Below are 21140 nucleotides of genomic sequence, written 5' to 3'. Positions count from 1 at the left end.
ATAGTTGTCATCTTTGCAACTGGAGCAAAAGTCTCATTGTAGTCGATCCCCTCGATTTGATGATTGCCAAAAATCACCAATCTTGATTTCAATCTTTCAACATCACCATTGGACAAATATTTGGTCTTATAGACCCATTGGCTACCAAGTGCACGTTTCCTGGGGGGCAATTCTTCCAATATTCAAGTCCCATTATTTTCTAAGGCTCAGATTTCTTCTTGCATCGATTTCCTCCAACCTTCATGCCCCATTGCTTCCTTAAAGGATTTCGGATCATTACCCGAGATAATAGCTGGCAAAAAATGACGATACTTGACGGAAAAATTATCACAATTAATATAGTGTGCTATAGGATACGGGGTACCTGACTTGTGCTGCGGAATTGGTGTAGGCGAAGATGGACTTTCGGCAACAATAGTATGAGTCACGAAATCTCGTAAAAGAACCGAAGGAGTCTTAACACGCAAAACCCTTCCCAATTCACCTGTAGAATCGATTGACTGCAGATTGCCTTGCTGTTCCGTACTGTTCGGCAGTGGCAGAGCTGGCTGCGGTGGCTGCTGTGGTTGGCCCTGCTGCCTCGGCAGTACGGGCTGCTGCTGAGGGTTTTGCTGCGGTGCCTCAAAAGCACCAACCCCGTATTTTCGTGCTGGGCAGTGGAGTCCGCGGCCTGGTCGCGGCTCACCCCATTCTCCCGCGGCCAGGTCGCGGAGTCTGCTGTTTCTCACTGTTGGGCAGTGTCTTGGGATGTCGTAACCCCTGCACTTGCATCTTCTACAAAGTCATCATCCACTACAACATCATCATACATAGGAACAACTCTCTCTAAGCTAGCTCAATATTCACCACATTGGCATCAAGAAAAGGGTAAACATTCTCAAAAAATTTCACATCTTGGGACACAAAAAATTCTCGCTTTTCAAGATCATACAAGGACTACCCTTTCTTGCCAAATGGATACCCCAAGAACACAAGCAACCAAAAGTGCGGATGACATTATAAGATGGAGGATAGCCAAATAAAATCTCAAAGGGTGTTTTATTTTGTAACAAAGGTGTTGGAGTTCGGTTAATTAAATGTACAGTGGCAAGAACACACTCTCCCCAAAAATAAATCGGTAAGTGAGCTTTAAAGCATAAGGCCCGGACTACATTTAAAATGTGTTTGTGTTTGCGCTCAACTCTACCATTTTGTTGTGGTGTCCCAACACAAGAAGTGTAAAATAAAATACCGGTAGCGGAAAAACACTCACGTAAACAATTAAATTCCGTACCGTTATCACTTTGCACAATTTTTATATTTTGAGAAAATTGACGATCAACCATGGCAATAAAACTCATAAAAGTACGGAAAACTTCCGTTTTATCATCCAACAAATAAATCCATACGGCACGAGAATAATCATCAACTATAGTTAAAAAATAACGAGCTCCACGAGACGAAGGATGTCTATAGGAAACCCACAAATCACAATGTACTTTCTCAAAAATACGACTTGCTCTACTCTCACTAGTCGGAAACTTGTCCCTGGGATGCTTAGCCTTGAAACAGACCTCACAATTTTTATTTAAACGACCATTAAAACCAACTAAAGGAGAAGATTATAAGGTTTTTTTGGGTGGAAAAATGGAGGAAAAGGGGATTTGTAAGTGGTTTTGATTGTTCGAATTGAGGAAGAAGATGATGATTGTGAATTGTGATGATATGAATTCAATCAGTGCAGAAACAGTACCCTCCTTTATTTTGTCAGAATTTTATTTTTCCTTTTTTTTTTTTAAGTAAGTTTACCTGCTGTAGCAAGTTAAGTACTCTAAATGCAACTTCTCAAACTTCAGTACCTTTTATACAACTTTTGCCAAACTTCAGTACCTTCAATTTGTATTAACTCTACATTTTACTAAAGAAAGTAAAAAGGAGTAGTTGATATCGAACTAGTAATATAATTGCCCATGTTTAATAGTTTAACTTCTATTATTTGAAATCCAACTATAACATTGAATTTCGATAAAGGTCTATTGCTATTTTAACTACTTAAGTTTAGAATACGTTTTAAGGTGTTAATCTTTTGTAGTTTGAGGTGTACACTCTTCTAAACTGACATATAAATCACGTTACATCGAATACATGTTCATGTAAAAATTAAATAAGAAAGAAATTGAGGATTGAAAGGAATCATCGATTTAGCTTTTTTTCACATATAAACATTGATTTAACCAACTAAAAAAGATTGATGTTATACTCAACTGCTTCATTCATGTCAAATTCATGGTGTGTTCATGTGTTGCCATTCTACACTGTACTGGTTAATCCCCGCAAAACTAGCAAATATTCATGTGAAAAGAATGATGATGCTAGAAATGAACTTTGTTGCTGAATGCTGATTATATTGGTTGGGCTAACACTTTCTTTTGTAAAGACTACTTAAGATGACTGCCTTTCTACATCCACATTCCAAGCTCCGAAAATGTGCCTTGAAAATTTAGTTTCATGATTAGCAACCATCTTCAAAACTTTGGGTTTTGGAAATAAACACTTCTCTGCGGTATGCTATGGGTATTAAGCATTCATCTTGCAGTGTAGATGTTGAGACTTGAGAGTGAGCTACATGTTGTACTTTTTGTTGAGTGATCAAAGATTCAAGGATTAGCATGGAGATTGACCCTAAAATTTAAATCTCGGAATAGAACTGCAAGAGGCTAGTTTGATATCAAAACTGCTGCTACTGCATTAACTGAAGTCAAAATGCAGGTTTGCATAAGCCTTTGTACTGCACTCAGTTAGTCAGTCAGCGGTGATGATGCACCTTGCATCTTGCAGTGCAGATGTTGAGACTTTAGAGCATCCCATACTCTTTGTTAAGTGATTAAAGATTTGAGGATTAGCATGGAGATTGACCTTATAAGTCAAATCTTGGAATAGAACTGCAAGAGGCTAGTTCAATATCAGAATTGCTGCTACTGCAGTGACTGAAGTCATAATGCAGGTTCGTACTATACACAGTGAGCCAGCAATGAATTGATGTGCTTCTGTTCTTATGATACACTCTAGTGAAGCAAAATATGACAACTATGCTGACTCAATGACTGCAGCAGACACTTCAAGCTAACAGCTTGACAAGAAAATCTTCAATTCAAATATTGTGAACATGCCAAGACATTCAATAATAAAAAATAGAACAGATGAGAAGCGGTCATCAAGCAAAGCATAAAATACATGGAATAATTTACAATCAACCTTTCATACGCGTACTTTCATGTATATGTTTTCACTTGACAATCAGTACCACACCAGATTCGGAATACATTCATACATCAGAAAGCATTGGCATACGCATAAAGCTGTAATAGTTTTCCTATTTGCCAGCACACTGCTATAAGGAAATGAGTACGGTAGCAGAATGCACAACATGAAATACAAGACTAGGCCATATTAGCACCAATAAACTTTTCGACCCTTTTCCTTAACTCATCTTCGTTCGCTCTAACCATCTTGTCAACTACGATGCCATCCTTCAGCACAAGAAATGTTGGCATAGCTTTCACTCCCATCATTGAAGCAACTTCCTGTACAACAAAAGCCACAAGTGCAAACACGATAAGCAAAGAACTACAAAATGATCAACCTATATGAAAGTAGTAATTTTTTGAAATTGACCCGAGATATTATCATACTAATAGCACATTAAACATAAAAATCATATCAACATATCAGATACTCTAGATAAGCATAATTCAAAATCTTGACCAATCAACTGAAAAAAGGGCATTTCTTATGTATGGTGATGCTATAGAGAAGCAAACATAGTAGTGCTTAACATGACATAGGAATCAGATTTGGAAGCAGTCAGCCAGACACTACAATTTCACAAGATAGGACACTAATTATTGGAAAATTTCGCCTTTGCTAACCAGTAACGATCTAGACCGCTTAGTAAATTGTCTCGAACTCTCAACTACAAAATACAAATAACACAAACCCGACTGAAATTGTACCAAACTAACTCAATAGGAACTTACAGCATGTAACATCAACTGATTCTTTCATGATAAACTGATCGACAATAGACCTGATTATACACCATTTGACCCAAATCGAACCAAATTACTCGTTACACACATGACTCTACACAATAACAAAGATGAGCATACTGTAATTGATTGACAGAATCAAAACACAATCCAATAACATATTCATCATATACTACTATGAAATACGAAATCCGAAAGTATATTTTCTTAAGGCCAATTCAACAAAACCAAGTCATTTCAAAGGGAAAGATACTACCTTGACTTCATCAACATCAACGTTGACAAACAATACATCAGCATATTCTGAGGCCAATTCTTCAAAGAATGGATTCATAACAAATGATGTGACACACCATGTTGCTCCAAAGTGAGCCACAATCTGTAAAATAAAATTTGCCATTATAACATGATATAAACAAGTTTCACCAAAATTAACATGATATATCCAAGCTAAGTAATAAGTATCCAACTCTTCCTAAGAAATGACAGATTCATACTCCCCCTATTCCTCTCTACCGGCTTTGTTTGACCTCGTATGACGAGGTTTTCTAAACAAACATGGGCAAGTAAAAAGAGACAGAAATTTTACTATTTCATTACCAATATAACAACATTTTCTTCTGAACTTCCCAAAACACCCTTCATTAATATGATTCCTTCCTCCTCCCATCACCCCCACCCAAACCAAAAAAAAAATAAAAATAAAAATAAAAATAAAAATAAAAATTGAACCCATCAATTTTCATACCTTTTTTTTTCTTTGCTGAGTGGTCAAGGAATTCAATAAATATAATTGAATACATAAAATTTCCCCGAAAATACCATGCAAAAATATGATAAAACCCCAAATTAAGTCATGACCCCACTAGGCCATGCTGATAAAAAAAAAAACATAAGCAAGATTAGATCTTTCGAAATAATTCATATAAAAACCCAAAATCACAACCAAAACCACAACATATATTTGAACAATTTTAAACATTAATAGCATAATTTGAACAAATAATGTGACAACTAAATTTGGATGAAGGGGAGTAATAGAAATGAGCTTATAGGGGTACCCTGTTCCTTGGCTTTTTTGACAAGATCCTCCCATTGATCCTTGGATTCCACAGCTGAAACCTTTGATCTGCTGCTCTCCATCTCCTTCATCTTTGTTAATGTTTTTGAGTTTTGATGAGTTTTTCTTTATATGAAATCGATTTAAATAAAAATTGACAACACTTGAAAATATTCGAATAAGAAGTCCAACAAAGTGGATGTGAACGAACTATATATATCTAGATAAGAGACTGACATGAATCAACTTGAGGTGGACCCACCCTTTAATTTTAATTACAAAAAACAAATAGAATCTTGTTTGATATTTCGTTTACTTTTTGGGTAATTAAGGCAAATCAAATAAAATTGTTGATATTGATTTAATTAATATTTTTAATTTAATGCAATAATAAAGGATGTTTAGTGATTCTGGCCACAATAATACTGTGGGCTTTGACATGTAATTCTAGAACCACCTAAATTAAACCACAACATAATGTTATTTTATTTTTAGTAAAAAAAAAAGAAAAAATCATTTTCTCCCTAACAAAATCAAAATTAATTATGTTCCAAAGCCCTAGTTTGATTTGATTTGATTTGTCTCTAACATAACTATACTAGCTTAGAATTTTATAGACACTATGCTTTATTTAGAAATGTGTAATCACACTTGGGAAGAAAAAATGATGTCATAAATATATTAGGCAGAAAATAAAAACTCATAAAATTAGGAAAAATACACTTTATTAATCCCAACTATTGCCCATTTACCTACAACAATCCTAACTACAGTTTGTTTTTTAACAATCCTAACTATTGACCCATTTTGCCTAGAGCAGTCCATGTTGACTGGCAACCGGCTTCAAAAGTTAACCTTCCCCCAAATTTTTATTTTCGTTTTTTTTAAACTTAGTTGGAGTGTTGACCTGTAGGAAGACTTAAGTGGACCTCCTTATTTCAATTCCCTCCCAAAACCAAAGCCACGTCACCATCTCCCTCAATCACCTTTTGCAAAAATTAAAGCCCGCCATTAAGACTTCATCCCTTCAATGAACACTTTCAACCATAATTGGTAAATTTTGACCCAAAAAGAGTTTCCAGTTATAGAAAAAAAAGGTTAGAGCTCTGATAGGAGACTGTTTGTGACGCCATTGAAGAAGCTAAGTATACCAGCTTCAAGGTAAACCCTAAATCTCTAAATTTTCGCAAAAATTGTTGCTTTATGTTGCTAAATTATGCGTTTAATTGCCAATATTGGGTAGAATTATCTGTTAATGTGTTTAATTATGAAAAATTGTTGCTTTATGTTGCAAAAATTGTTGCTTTATTGTTGATTTGTTTTTTGTCGCATGTAATTGTTTTGGTAATTGGAATTAGGGTTTATTGTTACAGATTTATGTGCTGGGCGTAATTGTGATTAATTGTTGTAGTTTTTAGGTTGAAATGTGTGATAAATTCTGTTTGAAGTTCTGGCATAGTGTGTGGTTCAAGCATCTTAGTAATGGCGATTTGGTTTATGAGGGGGGCAGAGGTAAAACAAAGCAAATTGACCCAGATTTGCTAAGTTACTTTGACATAATAGAGTTAGCTAAGGAGTGTTGTGGTGTGAGTAAAGATGTTGATGGGTTGTATTACTTGTTGCCTGGGTTAAGCATGACAAATGGTTTGAGGAAAGTACATGATGATGCTGATGTTATGGAGGTAGCAAAGTTGGGTGTGAAGTACAGGTGTGTGGAGCTTTATGTGAAGCATAGAGATGACTCACTAGAGCTTGACCCTATGGTAGAACCTGTAGTTCAAAGACACTTCCAACCACTGACACAAGCTTCCCAAGCTTGCCCACAACCATCCAAGTCCAAAAAAAAGAAAAAGACACCTAAAAGGGGCCCACCAACTATGTTGACTCAAGTTAGGACAAGCCCTAGGACTAAAAAAGCACCTGCCCCACCATTAATTCAAAAAGATCAGCAGCTACCCATAAAAGCATCTTCCACCTCATCCAAAGAAACAAATGCCCCAAACTCCCCCCTCCTTACCCAGAGTGCTATTAATACTTCAGATCTAGGTTTTTTGAAGCAAACTACTCCACAAAAAACCACTGCACCTAAAAATACAGCCACTCCTGCTTTCACCTCAGAACCCCTAGCTGATGATGATTATGATTGGCTTGATAACAGGCCTGATAGTCCACTTAGGCTAGACCAGCTGTGTGAGGGTTTCTACAGTGATGAGGATGGCCAGAGAGACCCTTTGTATAACCCTTTAACAGATAAAGGGAAAGGTGTTTTAGTTGAGAGTAGCCAGACAGGGAAGGTTGTGGGAGGTGAAGATTCTTTTTTTGGTGGAGTTTATACTGATGAAGACAGTGCTGAGGCTGATGTTGATTTGGAAGCTGAGCAATATAAAAGTGGATTGGATGGTTTAGATGCAGAACTGGAGGATGAATATAATGAGGCAATTTTTAAAGATAGGGAGCTGTATGAATCTGATGTGAGTGATGAAGAATATGACCAAGCTAGAGAGAGAGTAAAGGCTTGTACCACACAACTAGTTCAAGCTGCTGCTCAGTTGGCTAAAGAAGCAATTGAGGGGAGGAAGACACCTGAGGTTGAGGAAGAACAAGATAAAGGTAGTGAGGATGAAACTGAGTATGAAGAGAGTGATGAGGAAGAAAATACACCACCACCTAGTGATGATGAAGGAGTAGAGGGAAACAAGAGAAAGAGATCAAGCTTGCTAGTGAGTCCAGACACAGATTTCTCACAGTTCAATTGGAGAGTTGGTTTGAGGTTTGCTAAGAGGGATGACTTCAAAGAAGCAGTGGCAAAGTATGCAGTTTATCAGGGAAAAAATTTAGTGATCTGTAACAGCAACAAGAACAGGGGTCAAAGAACTGAGGCAAAGTGCATTAAAGGATGCCCTTTTAGAGTGTATGCTTCTTGGCATACTGGTAAGGCAGCATTGTTGGTGAAAAGTGTGTGTAATAAGCACACTTGTTACAGAAACATGAAGAAGAACAGACAGTTGAAAGCAAAATGGGTTGCTGAACAATTTCTAGAAGTATTCAAAACAAGGCCCCACTGGCCTGCAAAAGAAATAGTGGACTGTATTAAAAGGGCATACAAGATAATAGTGACTACAGTGTTTGCATATAAGGTCAAGTATGCAGCACACAAGTTATTACATGGGTCCATTCATGAGCACTACACTAAAGTGGGAGGTTATTTAGTTGCACTGAAGAAAACTAGCCCAGGTAGTCACACTGAGTTAGTCACTGTGATGCAAAATCTCCCTCCACCAGTCTTCCAAAGGCTGTTTATGTGCTTTGAAGGTCTTGCAAAGGGTTGGATAAAGGGTTGCAGGAAGGTTTTAGCTGTTGATGCTTGCTTCTTGAAGACCTTCCTGGGTGGTTAGCTCCTCTATGCAGTAGGCAGGGATGCTAATGACCAAATGTACCCAGTGGCATGGGCTATAGTGGAAGGGGAGAACAACTTAAGCTGGGAGTGGTTTTTCAAACACATCCAAGCATGTCTCCTGTTGGGTGAAGGTGAAGAGGTTGCTATCATTTCAGATGAGCATCAAGCAAGTTCTGTTCATCTTTTTTCATTGTATGTATGCAGTTTCTGGATTGTGGTTTTACATATTGCTTGTCAATCTACTGATATCTGTTCTCCTTGGTTTACAAGGCAATATTAAATGTTGTCTCCACTGTCTTGCCCAAAGCTGAACATAGGCACTGTGCAAGACATGTCTTTGCACACTGGCATAAAACTTACAGAGGAGATGAACTCAAGTTGCAGTTTTGGAGGATTACAAAGAGTTACAACATGGCTGATTTTGATGAAAGATTGCAGGAGCTGGTTGTAATCAACAGTGATGCTGCTGAAGCATTCAAGCGCTACAATCCATCTTTGTTCTGCAGGGCTTATCTCAACACCTCAGTTAAAACAGATGCTATCACAAGCAACATAGCTGAGACCTTCAATGGATATATAATTTAGGCTAGGACAAAGCATCTTCTACATTGCCTAGAAGACATCAGAGTTGGGCTTATGCAAAGGATAGTTAAGAAAAGAAGTGAAATGATGAAGTGCACAACTGCTCTTTGCCCAAGAATTCAGACTAAGTTGAACAAAGAGAAGAATAAGTCTGCCTATTGTGAAGTCTTTCCATCTTCAGAGACTTCAATGTCTCTCACAATATGGATCAGGTGGTTGTCAATTTGGAAACTAGGAGTTGTTCTTGTAGAAAATGGGATATGCTTGGCATTCCCTGTTGTCATGCATGTGCTTGCATATTCTTCCTTATGAAAGAAGCAGAGCACTATGTGGATCCCTATTACACTAGGGAAAACTATTTGAAAGCTTATGCAGGTAAACTTAGTGATTTAATGTCTTCTCTATTACACTACAATAGCTGTATCTTGAATTGAACACTAAAATTGGCTGTAAACTTGTTTGAATTGTCACAGGTTCTATTCCACCTCTAGAAGGTGAAAGATATTGGCCCAAAGTCTCTTGCCCCCTTGCTCCACCTCCAATTAAGATTGGACCAGGGAGGCCAAGGAAAAATAGGATTAAGGACCCCTATGAGAATCCTAAAAAACCTGGCACTTTAACCAAAACTGGCATACAAATGTCATGTTCTTTGTGTAAGTCCACCCTCCACAACAAAAGAAAGTGTCCTCACAAGGATACTGCAGAGGCCCCACCTGAACCACCCACAAAGAAGCCTAGGGGAAGACCTAAGAAAGATGTCTAGCCACCCCAAGCTAGTGTTGCTAATGCAGAGGTTGCCCCACCACATCATGACATATCTGCCCAACCTACTCAACTTGGGAAAGGGGGAAGGGCAATAAGAGGGGGAATAGGTGCAAGAGGTGGTCAACAAACTCAGCCTGGGAGAGGTCAATCACAGACTACTACTACAGCTACAACACAGTCTGTTGAATTGTCTCAGTCTACAGAGGGAAGGGGTGGCAGAAATGGTGGGAGGGGGCAGACAAGGGGTGGCAGAGGTTCTGGGAGAGGCCATACAAGGGTGGCAGAGGAAGGGGAAAAAGCCAAGTTCCTAGAGGGGTTGGAGTTCTATTTGGTGCAGATGGGTCTGTACTACCTAATGTAAGTAACCCAAACAAACCTCACTCTATGTGCTTTCTTATTCATCACTGTCACATTTCACTAACCATACTTGTATAATTGTCCTCTAGGTTCGAGGAAAATCTGCTAAGGAGCTCTCTGGAAGGCTACCACCATGAGGACTAGATCATCATTGAGTCAGCAAGCCCATAATGTCATGACTGGAGATAGCTCAAGCCAGAAAATAACCAAGCATCATCAAACTCAGTAGCATATGTAGGATGTGTCTGTATGAAACAATGTCCTAGTCATTTTGTGTGTCCTTTTGTGTATGAAACAAGGTTTATTTTGTTGACAGTTCAATCTTGCAGTAACCTATGCATTTTGGTTACTTATTTTGGATATGTATGATTTTAAAATGATGTAATATGATCTACTGCTTTACTCTACCATGAATCCATCTGTGTATGATAAGAAATGAAGCATATATTGTTCAAATGTCAACTTTTATTTCATTGCATAAAAACTGACAAAATACAAAGGAAATCCAAACCAATGCTGATTTAACAACACATCACACACTAAAATACACCCAATTGACATTAGTACATAATGTTTCCACAAAAACTAAGCTACTTAGTTCATTACTAATCAAGAACCAATCTTTAAAATAAAAACCACAATGCCAAAGAACACCCATGAAGAAAACAGAGCCAATATCAAATTGGATTCATTCCTTGAACAACGCATGAGTTCAATCCTAAGTTGGGTAATTTCAGCTTTCATTTCTTGCAGCTCCTCCACGAAATTTCCCTTTTTTCCTTGCAATCTCTTGACTTTGTCTTCTAACATAGCCTTCTGCATCTCCAACTCAGCTATTGTTGTTTCCCTTTCAAAAATCTGAAATCTCAAGTCATCCCCATTGTTACAGTCCACCCACTTCATGAAATTGCAATCAGTATCCTGTACAATGTCAACAAAACCCTAGTTTCAGCATCATTTCAAAATTAAAAAACAACAACAACATCAACATAGCTTAATTGCCCAAAAAAGCAATCACAAAAGGATAAACTAACAACCAATTAACTTACCGGCCATTTTGGGCACCCAAAGAACTTACAACCAACATTTGGTCCTTTCTTCACTGTTCGAACAACAACATCTAGCCCACAATTGCATTTTATGTTAGCATACAACCCTCCCTTAGAGCTTGAAGAAGAAGCAGGAGACCCACCAAGTGAAGTCCTTCCACCAACCATTGATTAATTGAAGGAATCGCAAAAAAAAAAAAAAAAAAAAAAAAAAAAAAAATTAAAGGAATCGAAAAAAAGGAATTGCATAAACAGGGGAGAAGAAGAGAGGAGAGAAGAAAAAATAACGGGCAAATTTTTTTTTGAGACTCAGATTATTTAAAATGCCAACTAAGGTAGGAAGTCAAACTTTGAATTTAAAAAACAAAAAAAGAAATGCCACGTGTGATTTTTACCTCCTAATGTGGGTTAGTGACCTGTTGGGACTGCTCTAGGCAAAATGGGTCAATAGTTAGGATTGTTAAAAAATAAACTATAGTTGGGATTGTTGTAGGTAAATGGAAAATAGTTGGGATTAATAAAGTGTATTTTTCCAAAAAATTAACATGTGCCTGATGTCAATATAACCTATTTTAGTAATACGGAATAGTTAATAGATATGAATTTGTCTTGTCTAAAAATAAATTATTTTAAACTTGCCTTGATGTAAAATGGCACAGTTGAAGTTTAAATGTTTATAGTGAAATACAATAAAAAGACTCGTGTTTGGTAACTCATGTTTCAAACCTGCAAGTAGAGGTAGGCATGGGCCGTGCCGACTCGTGAGCGGCACGAGCCCGGCATGAGATTGCCCCGACATGGCACGACACGGTGACCGAGGAGAGGGCCGTGGGCCGTGTCATGAACACGATTTCGAAAATTCGACACAAGCACGGCACGAACCCGCGGGCGACACTGTAGTTTGGCCCGCTAGCATGGCACGCCCGACACGACCATAAAAATAACATAAATAATAATAAAGTACTTAGGAGTATAATAATAAAAATAAGAATAATAAAAAGAGCAATAATAATACATTTATAAAAAAACAAAACCATGAATTAGTAAAATGATTTAAATAGGAGTATATCCATTTTAAAAGATTATAAAAAAAAAAAATATTGATTTTTTTTTACATAAAAAATTAAAAATATTATGAACGGCCCGACGCCCGGCACGGGGCCGGGCCGTGCCGTGGGCAGGGAATTCCAAATGATGGCCCGGCACGGCACGCCAAGATGTAGGCACATCACGAGTCACCACCAGCGAGGCATACGACTCGGCACGGCACACTGCCCACCTCTACCTACGGATACACATTGTGATTTGAATGACTACAAAATTTTAAAAAAAATTTGATTAATAATTTGTTTTCCCAATCAAATTTCTATCTCTTTTCCAATCGTATTTGTCATTTCTACTTTTCACTATCTATTAAATTTTTCAACATGGATAAACACTTTGTTTTATACTCTCTCCGTCCCTTTTTGATAGTTACTTATGCCATGTTTGGTGACCCAAAATTTTAGTCACATTTGCTTTTTTCAAGTACCATTAATATTATTTTTTTTTTACCAAAATTCTCTCCCATTTGCAAAAATATTTGTGCAAATTTAAGTTTCCCATGTAAATTTTACTTTCCCATGTACTTTAATTACTTTCTCTCTCTACTTTTTTGCATACCCAATGTAAATTTACTATTTCAACATACTTTTGCTACTTCTTATTTATGTTTATTAATTCCCGTAATTTTTTTACCAAAAGTGACTATCAAAAGGGGACGGAGGGAGTACTTTTTTTGTAATGTCAAAACGACTTGTGGGCTATTTTCCACCATGTTGCATACAATTAATTTCTAAGCATTAGTAGATTTGAAATTCTATCCTTCATTCTTATAAATGAAGTAGTAGAAGTAAATTTATGACTATATGGATTTCAAAATTGATCATTATATTTCAATGCAATTATATAAAGACACTCCGTTTCAATACAAAAAATCAAGATCACAAGGCTTTTTTTTTATTAATGAACATATGCATGAGTTCATTTTCATACTAATTAATTACAAACTTACAATGAATCTATAGTAATTTGAATAAATCTCTTCAAATAATTATTGACTACACTGTAATATACTCTGAATTTGCATAAATCAAATTATGATTGATAATGTGAAGAAAGAAGATACATCAAAACGACACAGTAGAAACCCATTCAAATCAGGTATTACAGGCAAGCAGGAAACTTTGCCCTCAGATTCAATATATTACAATACAATCAGAATAAACCAATTAATGCAACCTATAGCTGCTTATACAAATCCAATACAGGCCCGTCATGTAAATATATGTAATACAGATTACAACTCTAGGAACAAATTTCGTACAGGTAACATAACCAACGGGAGATGTGGTTGTGAGATTAGATGTTAAGAAATAAAAAGAGAGAAGGAATCATGTCTTCAGCCTATGCTTAAACAAGAATCAGCCGATCTGATAGCTGTCTGACGGCGAGGAACTCCTATCTGACAAGTATTGACTCTGGCTGCAAACCGGAGGGAGCAAAGTGACTCGTTGACAGATGATGGTTCGGGAGAAAGATTTACAAACATCAACGTCTTGGAGTCTCCACTAAGGCATGGCTGATAACACAACACAGATATATTAATATGAATCCAGTTTCAATAAAAGCAACTGATGGAAATTGAGACGCATGAAACTAAGGACTCCATTCCAGAAGCAATAGAATGTATGCAGATTAAAGACAGGAAATATTCATGTCATTGTAATCAGAATTATGTCAGATAGACTCCATTCCAGACGCAATAGAATGTATGCAGATTAAGGACAGGAAATATTTGATAACATACTTTGTGATATCCGGTTATCAGAATTATGTCACATAACCGGATATTACAAAGTATGTTATCAAATATTATTAGTAAACTGCAAATATTAAAAATAGATCACTTTTCAATTTGCAGGTTTTTGCACATGATATTACTATTAGAAGTGATTTTAGAAAAAACACCAAGATAAGGTAGTTCATTTAAGATGAATAGTTTCATATTGCTACCTGGAGAAGATATGTAAGCTTTGAGTTCCTAAAAGGGACATGGTATTCTTCTTGGCCAAAGCGAATATAACATCAGCCAGGCAGGACAAGCTCTTGTTTATGGCCTGATCATAGCAAAAAGAAGTTAGATTCAGTTCAGTGCCCTGGAATAACAAGCTCAGAAACCCAAACAAATTCCTAAGCAGACATATATACCTGAGTCTCTTTCAATTAATCTCCTGTTGAGCCACTTTTAGAGAGCCGCTCACTTCCAGCAAGATCAATAAGATTCAAAACACCATGCTTTTCAGTGGTCTGGAATAAATCAACCACTCATGTTAGACAAGTCATACTAGGGCTACAAGAATGTAAAAGTGCTTAAATTCGAAGCCTACCGCATTTACTGCAGTTATCCGCAGGGTAAACACAAAGTGACTTCTTGATGATTGCTCATTCATGTGTGTCTTGCCAACCGACCTGGAAGATAAAACAGTAAAGTAAGAAAGCATGAAACAAAAAGGCAGAAAGAAGAATCACGATTAAGATAAACTGGGAAAGAGTGCCAAAGAAATTTCCTTTAATGTGTTTGAGAAAGGAAGAGAAGGCGAATGATAGATCTGTTTTTCTTTATATGCATAGATGTAGATGGGGGAATAAGCCAAACCAACCTGCCCCTCTACCTCCCTTTACCTCTTCCATTACTCATTAATCTCTAAACTTCATTAAGAAGTCAATATCTTAAATCCTACTAAAAATACTGACTAAGCTCGAAAATCATCATCACTGATACATTCAGTTCTACAACCTCTATCTAAGAAAGCTTTAGGGAAATCAGAACCTATTACTAGCCCTCCCACTTTTGATTTTCAGTCCAACTACCTTTTGTACACAGAGAAAGTAAAAGAAAATAACATTTACCGGCATTGACCTGCTTGATGCAGCAGAGAAGCTACCTCTTTTGAGCTGCAGACATCAATAATGGTAAGATCAGAAACATATGTTTCCCCATTTGCGTCATGCTTAATTGCATACTGCTTTCCAGGAATGCCATTTTCAGTATGTGTAGCATCCCAGCTTGTTCGATTAGGTGCCAGGAGATCCCTAATTGTTTCATTGTAAATTTCCAGTACTGATGCCTGATATAAACAGCAAGTTAACAATGACTTCTTCATCACTAAACTTACTACACTTCCATCACTTATGTAAAATATCTATTTGCGTGTGTGACTAAGTAAATATTCCAATTCATTTTACATAAATTGGTAAATATTAAGCATAACATTTACTACACTCTTATTAGAAGTATTTTCAGATAATACATGGAATTGAGAGTCAACCAGCCTACCTGCATTTTATACTTCCAGCCCTGAGCAGAGAGCCTTTGGCTAGTCTCAAAAATCTGCTCCAAAGAGCGGGGTATAAGCCCTTTCTGGTCTATGGACTGAGGCCTGCCCATCATGGTATATGTTTTGCCTGAACCCGTTTGACCATAAGCAAATATACAAACCTGCCCATATATAACACAGAAATTCCAATGGAATTAGATATCTCGAAAAGAATATGAAATAATACCAGATACTCTACCACATAAACATTCTTAAACAATTGAAAACATGATGATTGAATGTTCTGCATTTCTATACTACAATCCTACATGTTCTGTACCACAAACAACAGCTACCATACTAATAAAGAGAAAACTGAACATGAGAAACACTCATGGATCAGAGGATAGGTCATAAGCTTCACAAACTACCTTTTCATTCTTACACAAATCCAAAGGGCAAAAATTCTCTTTAACAAGTTCAAGTTAAGTGATAAAAATGTCTGCAAATGATTGATCTAAGCCACCTTAAAAGAGGCCAAAATTTAGTTACGATACAAGTTTCAACAGATCTCATTTTATTTTAAGTAGGAAATCCAATTGAAGCAACATGTCACCTTATATCCATCAAGTGCACTCTGCACCAACTCTGATATTTCCGAAAACACGAGTCTGTGAGGCCTCATGAGTAAAAACTTTGTCGAAAGTGAAAGCATACTTTTGTCCTGAAAAAAAAGGAGGAAAAGGTATCAGTAACTAGTTCTTACAAATTACAACGCATTGACCTGATATAATGTTGTACCGTGAATCAAAAATGTGAAGTCTATTTTTATTCTGTTCATCGTTTACAATAACGAAAATGTGAAACCAGGCATGCTTGGATAATAATGCAAAAAACGCCTAAAAACTTACCACTTTGTGTAAGATCAATTGCCTGCTCATGTCCTTCATCTGAGGCAGGATATGATATAACTGGTAAATCTGAAGCACAGCCATCCTCAGGTAGTAAAGGCCTCACGCCCTCACTCTGCAGAAGACACGAATGTTTCAAATGAAGGAGAAACATGATTATAAAGAGGCACCAATGGAAAATAGGTCTTCATCATAATACGAATATATTAACCAAATAATATACTATGCGGAGTAAGTCATGTAAAGATTTTCCCATACTTTCCTTCACTTACATTGCCAATCTTAATTGTCCCTTTTCCAATTTTCCTTTTCCCATAGTCCGTTTAAAATACTCTAAAACAATATCAACATATAAAGCTCGTCTATTTCCAGTAAATAATTACCAAAATAGTGTTGTGCAGCTTTCTCCTCAACATCTCCTTTTCATTAATTTGAAGTTCAGCATCTGCCAAACGTTTTCTCAATTGACATATCTCTTGTTTCTGCTCTTCATATTCAGTTTTTGTTTCTGAAACAGATAGATCAGCCATCTGCAAAGAACACCTTTGATATGAACAAAAATGGGCAAGGTACAGGCTAGATGGTGAATGTTGAAGTATACAAATTTGTAAACTAAGTCTTGAATTTCAACCTTAAGTTTCTCGGCTGCAGCAGCAAGCTGATGTTGAAGTATACGCAATTGTTCCCTTTGTGAAGCACAGGTTTCCTATCAGAAGATGTACAGACAATATTTACCTTATTTAGAAATGATTTGGCAGATAGCCTAGAAAAAAAATAATAATAATCAAGGTAATAAACCTCCAAGGAATTTGACTTGATCATCATGTTATCCAACTCTGCCACAGATTTTCCCGTACTCTCTTTAAGCCTTTCAATATCAGGAGTTAGGAGCTTCATTTGTGATTGCAACCGTTCACGATCTTCTCTTACTTGTTTCAACTCCCCACGTAGACGATTAGCTTCATTCATAAACGTCTCTTTTTGCTTTATGGCCTCATCTTGGGAAGCCTAGAGATAGGCAAGGAAACAAAAGCAATTAATAACAAAGCAGACCTTTTATAACCAGTAGCACACATACTCCTGACATTTTCAATTGAATGTCGTAAGATTTTGCATTTTGTGTATCATGTTTCAACCATCTTCATTATACAAATTTGATTCAGAGGAACATAAAATTGATTTTGAGTTCCTTCCATATACAGGACAATAAAATCTGTATCTAAGTTAACCTTTAGGATACCATTTTCACACTCCTTTCCCGCTTAGCTACAAGGAATTCTATACATCAAAAGCCCTATAAACTACTACCATTAAAATTTCCTTATTTCCTTGATATCCAAAACAATACCTTGTCAAAAGAATATAAGACATCGATAAGACACACTGATACATATTATAAAAATTTCTCAATAACTGAAGATCCATTTTGATAAGATACATCACTAATATCAGCAACCAATGCATGCATAAAAAACTATAACAAATGGCACACCACACAAGACAGCTCCATGTTAAATCAGATGATTTGAAAAGAAAAGCATTAAGTAAGCTGCTTGAGGAAGCAGCTTTCATCAAGCAGCTTACCCTCGAAGTTGTCAATTGATCTTGCAAGGAGGCGTAATGTCCCCTTAAGGTACCCAAATTCTCTACAATCGTGGATTTCTCCTTCTCCACCCTTTGAAGTGTTGCATTAGCTGTTGCAAGATCTGTTTGCAGCCTGCTATTATACTGCTGTAAGCTTGTATTGTACTCTTACAAGCGCGTGTACATATCATTGACTGATATTACCTAAACGATTTAATGTTTAAAATAAACATCATAAGAACAAGTACATTGTAAACATGTAGTGGCAGGAATACTTAGCTAATCAATGCAGCTGCAATACCTTTTGGTCAGCAGTCATATTTTCTTGACGGGTTTTCTCGAGCTCCTGAGAAAGGGAAGCATTCAAAGCTTCTGCAGCAACTCTCCCTTCCTTTTCTCGATTATGACATTCAATCGCATCCTACACATACCATGGTTGAAATATTTTAAAAAGGTTAAAGATTAAAAAATAATAGTGATAACAAATTCAAATTTATTATTAATTGAAGTAAGCATACCAGCATTTCTGACTCTTCTTTCGCGAATTTCTCCTCCAAAGCTGCAACATTATGTCTCAACTCTCCAACAATCGCGTTAAGTTCGTCCTCCTTGTTCTTCCTCTCAATCTCTAAACTCATACCACACATAAAAATGAGATATGCTATAATGTCAACATGATCACTCTTATTCTTCCTTGCCTAGCAAAGAACTAAAAACTGATCTCCAGTACGATCTCAAGAATGTAAAGGAACTTGCAATGTACACAGTATTTTACGAGAAAACCTTCCAAGGCCCAACTAGAAGTAAAACCTCGACCTTTCTAGGGGATTTCCAAAACCAAACCATTTCACTATAATAGGGCAAACGAACAAGTTACAACCTATTATACTCATACTTTTACTCACAAGTTCCAGACTGAATTTGCTACTCAGTAGGACCTTATCCTACTCAATCTAAGTCTCACACTTAGGTTCACTCGTACTCCTTGAGTACTACTCTCTCAGCCTCACACTAAAAGCTTACACAACTGTATGCAAAGATGTAAATCACACACTCACCCAAGAACCCAACCAATACAAAATACTTGACTCCTAGTATATGAAAGGCAAGCTAGGTATGAAACCCGAAACTAATATGACAAAGTTATAAGCTTGGCAAACTTACACAAATAAGCACAATTCGATCTCTTCGCACATAAACTCACAGAAAACAATAAAATGAGATTTCTACTATTTATACAAGACTAGCTCGTATAGCAAGTAGGGTTTTCAAAAGATAAGTATGTTAAATTAACAAAATCTCACAACACGGTTTTAAGTAAATCTAGTTTAAAGAAAATCTTTTTGGAAAACTTATTAAAGATAGATTATCAAACGAATTATATCTTTTGATAATCAATTTTTAAGAATTAAAACATTTTAGAAAATCTTTTCTTAAAAACTTACCTTTTTAAACTTTCCTATTTTAAGGAGCTTGCCAAGCCTCTTTGCCACGATCTAATAAGTCTCACGCGTAAACCTACTTAACATATTTACAGCAAATCTAAAAGATAAAATGTTAACTAAATTGCTTCGCCAATATTTTGTATGATAGGATACTTGGGCTCCACACAGACTAGGACTAAGTTCCTGCTGTCACTTGTACTTCAATTCTGAACTGGAACTTTGCAGGCTAAGTTCTTCCAGAACTTGCTGTCTTCAATGCAGACCAAGTCAACACTTCAACTTGCTATCTTCAAGTTCCTGTTAGGGAATGTTCCTGTTAGAGAACTCTTCTTCAATCTTATTTAACCTTTCTTTGGAACTTCTTCATGTCTTCATAGAATAAGTTACTCTTCCACTTCCAAAGTCCACTTCACCTGTTCTAGTCACACACTTAGAAGAACCTTTATAAGTCGAAGTTTGCTTGAGTTTAAGTTCATCATAATCAAAACCTTTAAGCTTCAACATCAACTATATTAGGAATGTCAACACCATCTCCAATGACAAGGGTCCTCCAATATGGATGATGTCCTTCGAATACAACCCCTTCCCTGCAACAATCGAGTCGTATATTTGGCACGCACAAGGTAAGCTGTGGGTAGTACGTAGAGCACACTCACAGCGTCGATGGATATCCGTACTCAACCCTCGCATCCTATTCGTCTCACCGAGAAGAATAGACAGACAATAGTGGGATACCTTTCCGTTCAGCTGATGCAAAGGCTTATGCTTGTACTTCTGACCATGACTTATTCTACATGCCTCTAATCCATTACGAATGACTATGATCTGGTTCTCAATCGAGCAGTGCACCTGAGCCCAAACCGTGTCTAAAGAACCTGTTGAACTGTCAATCCAACACTTCAATGTTGAATGCTGGCTCTCAACCCTGCAGTTGTTAACATTGCCGAAGTGTAGTACCTAGTTTGTCCAAAACAATACAAACTTCTCCTTGTGTACGAGCCAAGTGTCCACAACATAGTCAATCACTTTCGGCCATCGACTCCACTTGGTTTTCAACACTGCAAGTTCTCTGTTATATGCCTCTTCAGATGTAGCATTAATCACAAGCCTCCACCTTCCATTTTTGAACTTGGCACCAATCTCCTTTTTTTTCAAACATGGAAGTAACATTCGCCTCAACATCTTTGTTAATATGCCACACACACATGTGTCTTGTCTTTGGAAACACGCTCTTCAACGCTGCACAAAGGCCAAGCTCCCTATCTGTCAGTAGTACCGACGACTCTCTATGATGATCGATCAACAACCTTAAGCACTGAAGCACCCACCGATAACTTTCTTGGGACTCTGACCTAATGACGTGTTGGGAATTTCCTAACACCTTGAATAAGTCATATAATTACAATAATATGACTTTTTCAATTTTTCGAAGCTTCTCTCTTAACTTCCAATTGAGATCTAGTGGACGCTAAACTTACCTTAAAAAGATGAATTTCCTCCACTTTTTTAGTTGACTTAGTTTGACATTTCCACTATTCACACACTCACCTTTAACCTTGATTTGTGATTTATATGCAAAGAAAAACGAACATAGTCACATGTGA

General features: G+C 36.9%; 1 protein-coding gene and 1 pseudogene across 1 annotated transcript; both read right to left on the bottom strand.

Moving 5' to 3' along the window:
* Positions 1 to 3180: 3180 nt before the first annotated feature.
* On the bottom strand, positions 3181 to 5246 carry LOC145591014 (thioredoxin-like protein CXXS1). The gene is made up of 4 exons (XM_081647402.1): positions 5090 to 5246; positions 4890 to 4903; positions 4285 to 4407; positions 3181 to 3563 (listed from the first exon to the last, which is right to left on the bottom strand). Exons 1-4 carry the CDS (start codon positions 5178 to 5180, stop codon positions 3420 to 3422), a joined length of 372 nt encoding a protein of 123 aa, XP_081503528.1. The 5' UTR covers positions 5181 to 5246; the 3' UTR covers positions 3181 to 3419.
* An 8342-nt stretch (positions 5247 to 13588) lies between these two features.
* LOC145592301 (kinesin-like protein KIN-14C) lies at positions 13589 to 20718 on the bottom strand (annotated as a pseudogene).
* Between the last annotated feature and the right edge of the window lie 422 nt (positions 20719 to 21140).

The sequence above is a fragment of the Chenopodium album genome, chromosome 18 (assembly GCF_948465745.1).
Source record: "Chenopodium album chromosome 18, dcCheAlbu1.1, whole genome shotgun sequence".
Taxonomy (NCBI): domain Eukaryota; kingdom Viridiplantae; phylum Streptophyta; class Magnoliopsida; order Caryophyllales; family Amaranthaceae; genus Chenopodium; species Chenopodium album.
Note: the sequence above shows the minus strand (reverse complement) of the source record. Positions and strands in the feature narration are given on the sequence as shown.